At 36.7% G+C, this 12,276-nt stretch overlaps 1 protein-coding gene across 1 annotated transcript; it reads left to right on the top strand.

Annotated features, from left to right (window-relative positions):
* The first annotated feature begins 2,538 nt into the window (after positions 1 to 2,538).
* On the top strand, positions 2,539 to 9,793 carry LOC133738495 (uncharacterized). Its single transcript, XM_062166053.1, has 10 exons — positions 2,539 to 2,700; positions 3,068 to 3,119; positions 3,566 to 3,643; positions 4,022 to 4,046; positions 4,153 to 4,185; positions 4,287 to 4,408; positions 4,533 to 4,663; positions 8,136 to 8,359; positions 8,971 to 9,224; positions 9,329 to 9,793. The coding sequence occupies exons 2-10, from the start codon at positions 3,117 to 3,119 to the stop codon at positions 9,428 to 9,430; spliced, it is 972 nt and encodes a 323-aa protein (XP_062022037.1). The 5' UTR covers positions 2,539 to 2,700; positions 3,068 to 3,116; the 3' UTR covers positions 9,431 to 9,793.
* Positions 9,794 to 12,276: the final 2,483 nt, after the last annotated feature.

The raw sequence follows: 12,276 nt of genomic DNA, 5'->3' as shown, positions 1-12,276 counted from the left end.
CAAAGATATTATACTAAATAAATCTGATGAATAGGTAATTTGAATTACGAATATGATATATGTACCTATTTGAAAGAAAGTCTCTAACCCATAAGAAAATGATGAAACAAACCTCATGAATAGGTCGTTTGAATTCATCCCTTGAAATCATATGCAACTTTGTGAAAGGTCTCCACCCAAAGAAAAAATGATGAATGAATTCACTAGCTTCTATATATAGGAAGAAACATACCAAAAATTCATCATTATATGATAATAATGACATTAATGTAAACACCTAAAATTAAGTACTGATAAAAACCTAAAGTGAAGGTAATACCAACAATAACGTCAATCAAACTCCATAATATTTGCTAGATGATTTTGACTATTAATCCTATTTAATAGGTGAATGAGGAATTTGATAATGGTAGCTTCAGTAATTCTTAACAACATTGAGTTTTAATATTTACCCTATTTAATAGGTTTTTTTATTTTGAATAAACCTAATTAATTGGTTTGGGTGTATATTAAAACACTCTTATGGATGAGTTTATTCTAAAAGGGGTGTGTGAATTTGGGTGTAGAATCAAATTCCCCTATTTTTTGTGATTACTTGATGCAAACCAGAAACCAATTGTTATTAATGTTACTAATATAAATATATTAGTTATTTTTAAAATTGTCCAATATTAATCATATGGTCACCATGATTTATAAAAATTTAAAGTTAACAAAAATTAATAAGGACATAATAAAGATAAAAAATAATAACAAGAGCATTTGAACAACATTGTATTACCAAATAATCTCTCATGTCCAATTTGGTAATTCCACAAACAAAAAGCACAAGCCAGTTTGAGTTTACCAAACACTTTGCCACTGCTTTTGCCACTGACAGCTCTTATAAAAAGCCAGTTTACCAAATACTCAGCTGCTTTGCTTTTCAGCCACTTATTCTCAGAAATAAGCAGAAGCTAGCTTTTCTGAAAAGTCTAGCCATACCAAACATAGCCTAAGTAACCCTATCTGGCTCAACGTAATTATTAGAAAATGATAAGGATAGAATAGGTAATTTGGTAAATTTCATTAAAGATGCACTGTTCACTCCGTGTTTTCCATAGGGCTAGTTTGAGATTGCTGTGACTTTTTTAAAAAATTGCTGCTGCTGTGTTGTGAGAATAATCAACTGTGAATTTAAATAGTTTCGTGTTTGGTAAATAATATTTTAAAAAGTGCTGTAAGTACATAAAACAACTGCAGAATGTGTTTTGATCCACAACAGCTTCTAAAAGCAACCTCTAGGCTGCTTCTAAAATCTGCTGCCAGTGACCTATAACTTTCAAGTTTCAATTAAAGCTGCTTTTTATTTATTTACCAAGCACAATAAAATCTAAAATTTTGAACAAAAGCTGATTTTTTTAAAAGCGAAGCAATCTCAAACGGGGCCTTAGTTGCTTCTCACTTTTAGCTTCCAGGAGAAGCTATTTGGACCAAAAGCAACTTCTAGAGAATTTACCAAACACCATACCGTAAGCCCAAAAGCAGCTCCAAAATCAATCCCAAACTGGGCCCAAATCAATGGACGAACCGAATCTGTCAAATATGAACCGTTCATGTTTATAATTGTTAAATCACAGTTATGAATGTCTTAACAATTTTCAATTTGGTTGAAAAATAGCACATGGTTAATACGAGAGCCATTGTAATGAGGACCACTAAAATGAGGACTAGTTGAAGACTTTCTAATCAACGGTTTAAGAGACCCAATTTTCGATTGCATTATGACAAATCAACTGTGAGATGTTTATGAATGCATGAGTAGATCACTTCTTAAAATTTTCTTCTAAATTGCTAATCATTAAGGTACCAAACTAGATCAATCAATGGACAAACCAAATCTGTCAAATATAAACCGTTCATGTTCATAACTGTTAAATCACAGTTATGAATGTCTTAACAATTTTCAATTTGGTTGAAAATTACATAAATGATCTGCACATAAATATCTAAACATCTAACGGTTAATTTGTGGAAATGTGATCGAAAAGTGGGTTTAACACAAAAGTCCTCAACTAGTCCTCATTTTAGTGGTCCTCATTACAATGGCTCCCATGGTCAATACAGCATTGAGAACTTAAGGTGGCCTCGTTAAAAATCCAGCTTGATCAGAGCAAGTAAAAAAGAGTACCACCATCCTAGAATCAATTAATACAATAAGGATGAAAAGTAAGATACTTTAGAACCAAAAAGTATTTGTAGGATGAACAAAAGTAGAGACTATATCACTATAGAGTGTCAATAGCGCAACTCTCAGTGGTGGTCACCTGGTTAGTAACTGACCATGAAAATTATGCTCAATTACTAGTAGATATAGAAATTGTAGATGTAATGATGGAAAATAAAAACAACTCAACTTAAGATAATTTCACCGTTGGATTTACATCCGAGGCTGGCAAGACAAGACGTTGGAGAGTGAGAGATAGAGAGAGACAAAAGCCAAAAAAAAAAGAAAAGAAAAGAAGGTTCGGTCCATATTTGTAAATTGTTCCTATATATGGCGTGCACAGAAAGCAGAGGCGCATCTTAGCCATTTCGTGCGCAATAGGTTCTCTAATAATCACATACAAATACCAAATACCAAATACCAACATCCTTTCCCTCTTCTCAGAGCTCTGATCAAACACTCTCTCTCTCTCTCTCTCTCTCTCTGCCCTAAAGGTATTGCAATTCCGAATCTCAATTTCTACGCTTTCTTAGATCCATCCAATTTTGGCTCTTTTGCCCATTGCCTTGCGATCAATATTTCTTCTTTGCGTTTTGAAATTGTATTGGGTCAGTTTTGAAATTGAAGTCAAGGTTATTCTTTTCTTTAGGGTTATGCCATTGATTTATTTTCTGTATTCTTCTGTTAATTGTATGAATGTGATTTTTTTTTTTGATTTACTCAGACTACAATGACAAGAACAAGTGAAAATTCAATAAAAAGTTGAAAACTTTTTACTATTTATTATTTCAGTTTGGGCTGTAGTTGCTTTTGAGAGTGATAAGTATTTCATTATTGTGCTATCTTTGCTTTTTTTTGTAGGGAGCCTTTGGAGGTTATTTACTGGTGTGCAAATCTATCAGCAGTGAAAATGGTATGAATTCATTTCAATCGAAATGTAAAAGGTTTTACTTTTTCTACTTTACTGATTCCAGATACTAGTTTTGACAAATAGCTCTTCTAGCTTACAATCTACTCTGCATTTTCCATGCAATTGGAGATGTTACTAGTTATTGATGATGCGTGTTATTGGCAGACGAAAATATGTACTATACAAGTTTGCTTTTGAATTTTTGTTTGTCAAAGTAAGCTGCTACCATTCAGGTGTTTGGTGCTTGTGTTAATCACCTGAGGACGGTGTTTCTATTCACTTGTCTTTATACAAGCTTTAGCTTTAATTTGTCAAAACAGGATGATAACTGCTACCATTCATATTGCTTGGTCTTTGTGAGGACAGCTTTTTTATTCATCTGCCTTCCTTTGAATCCCATAAAATTTTTTGATTAACTTGAAGTTTAATAAAAGTTTGTCATGTTGCAGTATTTTGATGGATATGGGTATCATGGGACGTCATTCGAGCAGACATATCGATGTTATCCTGCATCATTTATTGAAAAGGTTGGAAATGCTTTCGTATTTGATTAATTTTTTTCTTCTTCATATTTTCCCCAGATTATGTGTGATTGAGCACTTTGAGAATAATGTTTATGTCCTTCATTTTTGGGTTTCTATTGTCTACTAAAAAACCTCAGGCACACTCCCCTCTCCATAATGCTTTCCCTTTTTTGATTGTGTCGAGAAATACTTGGCAAACTTTTATTCTGGATTTGAAAAGAGGAGAAACTTCCCCCCTCCCACTTTTTTTTTTTTAGGGTAATCCCCCTCCCACTTCTTTAGGAAGCTGAATCCCGTTCATGTAACAGCATTTGAAATCTAGAGTTTTTCTTTTCAATTGTTCCTTTGTTCTGATGTTTATTTCCGTAATCAATTTTGCAGCCGCAACTTGAAAGTGGTGATAAAAGTAAGTCTTTAACTTCTTATCACTATTTTTGGTTAGATAGTTCTTACTGGTATCTGACAATATGTAGTCCTGATTTGCTTTATTGTTGTGTTTTTCTTTTTTCCAGTTATAATGCCTCCCTCAGCCCTTGACCGCCTTGGTTAGTCGCTTACTCCTTTATTATGGTGTTTTACTTATTGATTAATTTGTATTACCTATCATTCTGATCTGGAATTACTTATATCGATCAAAATCATGCAGCATCGCTCCACATTGATTATCCAATGTTGTTTGAGCTTCGTAATGACACTGCTGAGCGGGTCTCTCATTGTGGGGTGTTGGAGTTCATCGCAGAAGAAGGCATGATCTACATGCCTTATTGGGTAAGACTTCAGTGTGTGAGATGACTCGTATAATTTGGGCAAGTTACTGTGAATTTTTCTGGCAGCCAAAATTGTATTATGATCTTCAATTCGTGTTGTTTCCTTCTTAATTATTTTCACTTAGATGATGGAGAATATGCTCTTGCAAGAGGGGGACATTGTGCGACTGAAAAATGTGACTCTTCCAAAGGGAACATATGTTAAACTTCAACCCCATACAAAGGACTTTTTAGACATCTCAAATCCAAAAGCTATGTAAGTAAACATGTTTTTTTTTTTTTTTTAAATGTTTTTACTTATTTGTTAATAATTGTGTCTTGAAAAAAAGTGGTTCTTGTGAAAGGTAAATGCCTACACTGTGCTTGTACTTGTGACAACTTAACTATTTAGGGAGATCCTAGACAACAGACATGTATAGAACTTGGGATTAATTTTGCCTTTCTTTAATTAGGTTAACTACCATGGGTTGTTATTTTTATTATGTCCATAAAGGAGTAGTATAGGAATGAATTGATATGAGCCGTTACTTTGAGGACAGTAACCTAGGAGGTGATACATTTTGACTCAAATGTTGTATACTTATCGATTTTATGTGCTTCTTTGTCATCATGGTGTGTTATTGGTCTCTCTAAATAATACTGAGGGTTCCTCCTCCTTGGTTATGTCCAGGAACTAGGTCTTTATCTGTTATAGTTTTAATATTATCACTTCTATTTATTTTTCATTTATGGGGAATCACAAGTCAACAAATGTATCACAACCCACCAATCCCAGTCTTTTATAGATGGAGAATGCCATGCTTGAAATTCAGAAATTAAGGAAACGGAAGGCATAACACAATTAAGAGCTTCGTTATAAGAACTGATTAAATGTAGTTTAAATTGAACCTCCTTCTGTGAACCTAGTCTAAGCTTAGCATTCTGAAGAGAGGTTTACATCAAATGTCCCTCTGTCTTCCGAGTTTCTTCTCAGCTTCTCTTGACCCTCATTCTCCAATTCCAGATTTGAATTTGTTACAGATACTTTCTCTATCCCCAGATTCGATTATTGCAAATGGGAAGGTAAATACTTGTGATTTGGTTCAATGGAGTAGACCCTTTGCTAGTTTCTCCCCTCACTGGTGTATTATGCACAGAGATGCAGAGAGTGCAAACCATATGTTTTTACATCATCTGATTGCTTCAGCTGTCTGGAAAAGGGTGTTTAAGGATAGTAATGTGACCTGGGTTAATCCAGCTAATCATTTAACCCGGCTGGGTGAAAGGTTCAGTTTGTTTGGAGGAAGAAAGAAGGGTTTGGTTCTGGCCTTCTGGGTAGGTGTGCTACTATGGCGGTAATTTAGGTTCTCTGGATGGAGAAGAAGAACAAGAATTGAGAATTTGGGAGGGGAAGATTTTGACAGTTTGTGGGGTGGACTTTGTTTTTGGTCTTCCCCATGAATATCTATTTCTTAAGTGTTTAAAAATCGTTTGTTTATTTTTTTTAATTTTTAATTTTTTTTGGTACTTAGATTGGTCTGCCCCTGTTAGTTAATTACATGTTTTGTTTTTCTCTAGTTGGTGTTGGTGTTTTTGGAGCTTCTTTTGGTGGATTTTCTATCCGCTTGTTTGTAATTGTTCTCCTTTTATTTTATTTTAATTTTTTTTTTCAGTAAAATGTATCTTGTAAAAAAAATAAATAGATCTTTCAGATCAGTCCCCCTTTTAGTCTTTTTGTTTCTATGATCGTTTCTTAATCCAACTGTGAGGTTGTTCCCATTGGCCTATGGCGTATTTGGGGCTGCCTATTGGTGGTTAGTTTGAGGCAATCAGTTTTTGGGATCCGGTTTTAGAAAATGCGGAGAAACTATTATGCAGCTGAAGCAAAGCCTTTATATCTATAGTGGGAAGAGTAACTCTTATCCAATAACTTGTATGCAACATGCATATTTACTATTTCACTCTTTGGGATCCATATTAGTGTGGCCAGAAGTTAATATTTGAAGAGGAATTTTCAATGGAAGGCTGTTGGAAGGAAGAAGAGTTACTTGGTCAGATGGGAATTGGTAAGTTAATATTTGACGAGGAATTTTCGGTGGAAGGCTGTTGGAAGGAAGAAGAGTTACGTGGTCAGATGGGAATTGGTTTCATGAGTGAAGGAAAATGGGGAATATGGTGTCTGAAATTGGTCAAGGAGAATTGAAGCTTTTACTAGGACAATGTGGGAGGATTCATCAGGAAAGTGAGGCGCTTTCTGGTGCTGTTGTGAGAAGTGAATATGGGTTGCATGTCAATATGTACGTCCCAAGGTATTTCTTCTTTTGCTTATTATCGGTTGGAGGGGGAAATGGAGTGAGTGAGAGAGAGCTTTTTGTATAGTATTTCCCTGTTTATACATACATGATATCTCTACTGCAAGGTTGTGTGCATATCCTTTTTCTATCTTCAGTTGGAACTTTGGGTTTCGTAGAAACTAAATGATCAGGAGGTGGGAGAGTTCGCAGAGTATTGGCTGCTTTGCAAAAGTTTAAATTGGTTCCTAATAGGCTGGATGGAAGATTATTGAGGGAGTCTTCAGGAGCTTTCTCATAACACTCCCTCAGGAGCTTTCTCATAACATCTTATTCAAAAAGCTAATGGACTTTTTCCCTTTTCAGTCTCCCTATTTTAATTTGGCAAGTTGTAATATGGTTCTGAGGAGACGACCTTCTTGCTGTCTCTCATCTTTGGTGAGCCATGTGCAAACTGGATGCTGAAAGTTCAGAGAATATTGTTTTGTGAGATCCAAGTGAGCTGGTACAATCCAGTTCTTGTCTTGCCTAGTATTGAATAAAACCTATATGTTCTTTGGTAGAAATAAGAGGGTTGTGGTGCTAGGGAGACATGCTGTGTTGTTAATCTGATGGTTAGCGTGGGTGGAGGGGAATACAAGAATTTTGAGGGAGCAAGGTATGAAAAAGGTAAATCTTTAGTGGGATGAGTCAGTTTTTGAGGCTGCCTTGGGCTCAAGTATCTTCTGAGTTTAGGGATCATTGTGTCATGCAATATCTTATGATTGGAATGCTGTTGTGCCTTGGTATCTTCTGTAGAGTTCTCTTGTTTTTCTAGGGACTTTTTGTAGAGCAAAGGCCTCCTCTTTATTTCCGTCCGCTCTTCCCGAACTGAGCGAATTGCATGTATAGATCCGTAGGGGCTTATAGTTTAATTGGTTGAAACGTACCGCTCATAACTGTTATATTGTAGGTTTGAGCCCTACTAAGCCTACCACCCCCTTCTCTTCACCCGATACAAGGCAGTCGAAGTCCTTGCCACCCTGGGATTCTGTTGCCCAAGAATCAAACTGTTTGTAGCTCTAATTGCGTGATCGGCTGTTGGGACGATGGGGACGATAGAGAGTCCTCTAGCCATGAAAGTTTGTTTCCTAACAGAAAATGAAAAAGAACTAAAGAAGAGAAAAGTGCTGGTATTGTTTGTTTTTCTTCTTTTCTGCCCTCTTTTTGGTTGGTGTTTCAGTTACTTGCTCTTTAAAAACTGAGCCACCTTTTCTTCCTATCCAATTATACCTTCTATTGTTGCAGAAATTATCTTCCACATTTCAGCCAAACCAAAATATATAATTTTTTTTTTCATCAGCACGGGCTATGCGTGTCTGTTTTTATTTTTTAATTTTTACATGTTAATTATTTGCATCTTTTGAATATCCTGCTAGGTCTCTGATTTGACATATCGATTTATTTTTTGTCGTACAGCTTGGAGACGACACTAAGGAATTTTTCCTGCTTGACCATTGGGGATAGTATTATGGTAGCATACAACAACAAGAAGTATTATATAGATATCATTGAATCAAAGCCTTCTAATGCAATAAGTATAATTGAGACAGACTGTGAGGTGGACTTTGCACCTCCTCTTGATTACAAGGAACCTGAAAGGCCTGTGGCACCTGTTCCTCTTAACAAGGCAACAGCTCAAGGTACAGATTTCTCTATCCTCATTGCCATCGCTGGTCCTGTTTGCCGTTTTCTTTCTTCACTTAGTGACTTACGGTTCAATGGATTTCCTTGTTTTCTCTGCGTGGCTTTTTCCTTCCATTTTTCTTTGTGTTCTCTTTCAGAGTGTGGTCATATATAGTTTGTTTTAGTATGCGAGCTGCATAATTGAAAAGGGTGCTCTAACATTTTTCATTATGCAAATTTGTTGACGCATATACTTCTAGAGGCCACACATAGGTGTTGATTGGAATATCTTAACAGGAATTCGTTGATCTTGGCTTTCTGATCTTTGAATTTGCTATAATGTGATGTATAAAGTCTATTCAGATTCCTGGGAATCCAATTTTCTTACTGTTGGCAACTGTTACAGTGTAATTGCTGAAAATAAAAATCTCGGCACAATTTAGATTTTAGTTTAGTGTAAAATGCTCAGATATATGACTAATGTTTTTTCAAATCACACTGGTATATGACTAATGTTGAATTCTAATAGTCAATACTATTTTAGCAGTCAGGTCCCATTTTCCAAAAAAAGAAAAAAAAAGAAAAAAAAGAAATCTAGGAAGTTATATGAGTTTCTGTTTTCTTGCAGTTGAAGAGGACCCTGCTGCGACTGAACCAAAATTCAACCCTTTTACTGGAGCTGGAAGGCGCTTGGATGGTAAGCCTTTGAAGTATGAGCCAGCACCAGCTTCCTCATCAGGGTCCAAAGACAAGAAACCTGTGGCCACCAATGGAACTGCACCACCTTCTGCAGGATCTAGTTCTCAAACTGCCAATCGTCAGGCTCAGGGAAAGCTTGTTTTTGGAGCAAATGCCAGCCGTATTCCAAAGGAGGCACCAAAGGTACACTCTTTGTTTCATGGTTTCCTACAAGTTTGGAATACATTACCAAATTGTTCTAATGTTGACCATAATATTAATTGTACTTTCTTTTTTCTTCTGTTCAGAAGGAAGCTACAAAAGACGCTAAACAAGAGCAGCAACCTGAAAAGAAAGAAGATCCCAAGTTCCAGCCATTTACCGGAAAAAAGTACTCGCTTAGGGGTTGATTGAATTCTGAAACCACCGTCTCTTTTTAACTTATGTTGCTCCTGCCATCTGACCTCTGGTGCAGATAGTAGAAGATTCTAAACTGATCTCAAATGTTGTAATATTGAATGAAACACTACACTCGCTGAAACTGAGGATAGAAATACAACTTCTGTTTGTGAAGCATCTGTTTTCCTTTGGGCACCCTGAATCCTTTGCCTATGTCATTATTACAGTGTTGAACTTGAGCTGTTTGAGCTCATTCTGGTGTACCGAAATACTGAGCTCCATCATAACTGCATCCAGCAATTTAAGTCGGTGTGGTTGGTTGAACTAATACCCAATTTGATGAGAATAAGAAAAATTGATGTGGCCATAAACTATGTCCTTCCGAGTGACGTTTCTCATTGACGTTTTATTTTGCAACTGTCATTCTAGTTTTGTAGTGTTAGGCGAATCGTTTTTTTGGTGTCGAAATTTAATAACCGATCTAGCTAAACTATCATAACCATTTTATTAATCAAACAAATCATAAACTTTCATTAAATGATGTCGAAATTTAATAACCGATCTAGATGTGGCTTCAAGAACCCTGAAGTTATTAATTAGCATCTAGGTGGTACGCTTATTCATCTTTGTAGGTTGCATGTGAAGATCTAAACACTATTGAAAGTGGCTAGACAAAATTCCAAGAACGGAACAAATACATAGTAGAGTTTAAGGCTTAAAGGCCTTTCGACCGCTGCCAATCCCCTGCCATGACCTCTTCCTACCTATTCATTCCGTTATCTTCCTCGTCACTTATCCCACTCTTCACTTCCTTTTTTCTTCCTACCTCCCTTGCAATTCATGATAAGGGTGTGTTGTCACCAGTGGATCTTCTTCTAGGTGACAACATTTATGAGTAGGAGGATGTTATGTTGGTTTCTCGCTTCAAGAACCCTAAAGTTATTGACTGGCAGCTGCATGGAGTTCCTTACTATCTTTGATACTTGACGACAAAGCGGACATCGGGTAGACATAGCCAAATTCTCATATAGACATTTGTGGTGAAACGTATGTCCACATTTATCTAACAATGCACACTTGTCTTTTGTCTCGTACTCCATCAAGCAAATGGCACACTCGCCTCTGCAAAACCCCTTTTCTTGGTCCACTTGATAATTGAAAATCGCATAGCCTTCAGGGCTCTTGGCACCGATTGTCACCATAAGAAAAGTAGCATTGTGCATCAGTTTAACCATTGTTCTTGAACAACATGAGCCAACGGTGGTTATTATGTCATATACCCAGGGTAACATTGGGATATAAAACCCATAGCCGAGGCCTGTTACGATCCTGTAATCGAGGGAGGGTTCAACAATGGAAATGGTACCAAGCGTAATGGTGCGGAAAAGAAAAATAACTAGTATCGTGAGTATACTCACAGCGATATCTATGGCGGGGGCGAATCCAGGTCTGGCGACTCTGATTTTCTCTTCGAGTACGCCAACTATGACCCAGAGGACTACGCCGGTGGGAACCGATAAAATCAGTGCAGAAACCACAGGATTCATGATACAGAGTTGCTTAGTGGCTAGCTTTAAAGTTTTAAATAAGTTATATGGAGTAGCCTTGTTTCCTTTATATAGAGGAGCAATCCCACTGAGGTAAGGAAAAGAAAAAACCGGTGACCAACTGAATGGTATGTTTTGTTTGTAAATTCCCTAAATTATATACAAGAACACGAATTCTAATCCGTTGAAGAAATCCAGTTCCACTATAGATAAGTAAAAGACAAATTTATTGAAAATCATTCAATACATGCCTGCCTACATCGAGTTCCTTATTCTTTTGTACAGTCTTTGATACTTTGGCGACAGAGTGGACATTAGGCTGAGATATCTGTACACTTCTGGAGGCATACATGGAGAAATGTGTGTCTATATTTATCTAGCAAAGTGCACCTGTCTTCTTTCTCGAACTCCATCAGGCAAATAGCACAGTCCCCGCTGCAAAACCCCATTTCTTTGTTCAACCGATAACTGAATCACATCGCTTTTCGGCCTCATGGCACTAATTCTTACCAGGGGAAATGTCGCTTTGGTGTGTAGCTCTTGCATCAGTGATCAGTGTAATCAGCTTCCTTGAACAATACGGATCAATGATGACTATTAAATCATATACACAGATTGGGTACCAAAATAAATGCGTGTGAATGTTACAATTGAGTCAAGGGGATCATCAATGGCATCAAGCAAAATGGTGCAGAGTATATGAGCATAATCACGAGTATGTCTATGGCGGAGGTGAGTCCAGGTTTTGCGAGAGGACTATAAGAATGAGAAATACAGTTACAGGATAGTTTATATGAAGAGAATCAGAAATTATTGAAGCCATGACAGAGAGCTGCATACTAGCTAGCTTTCAAGTTTCAATGAAGTGATCGACTGGACATTGTTTCTTTTTATTTATGTAGAAGAAGAAGGGACTGAACTATAGTGACACTGGGAAAGGCCTGATTAATCCCATTGAGCAGAAGAAAAGAGAAAAAAGGAGATTAAGTTGCTTCGGGTTACCCAAGAGCAATAGGAAAGTTGTTAATTAAGATATTAAGGCTATGGGTGGGCAAGGCCCTTTGGTTTTTCAGAAAATGACTCCAAGATAATATACGTTGAAAATGAACAAACTCAGGGAACGAGCGGGGATTTCATATCTGAAAGCTGTACATCATTAGTGTTACAAAGGGTGAAGAAAAGAAAAGATTTCATTGGCTCCAATTCAGTACATGTATCTCAACGAGTGGTTACATCAAGTTCCTCTTCTCTTGTACAATTTTTGGTACTTTGACGACAAATAGGATGGTGTTGACGATGTAATGGCGGTG

Source organism: Rosa rugosa, chromosome 3 (assembly GCF_958449725.1).
Source record: "Rosa rugosa chromosome 3, drRosRugo1.1, whole genome shotgun sequence".
In the NCBI taxonomy this organism is placed as follows: domain Eukaryota; kingdom Viridiplantae; phylum Streptophyta; class Magnoliopsida; order Rosales; family Rosaceae; genus Rosa; species Rosa rugosa.
The sequence above is the reverse complement of the archived record's forward strand: the minus strand, read 5'-3'. Positions and strand labels throughout refer to the sequence as shown.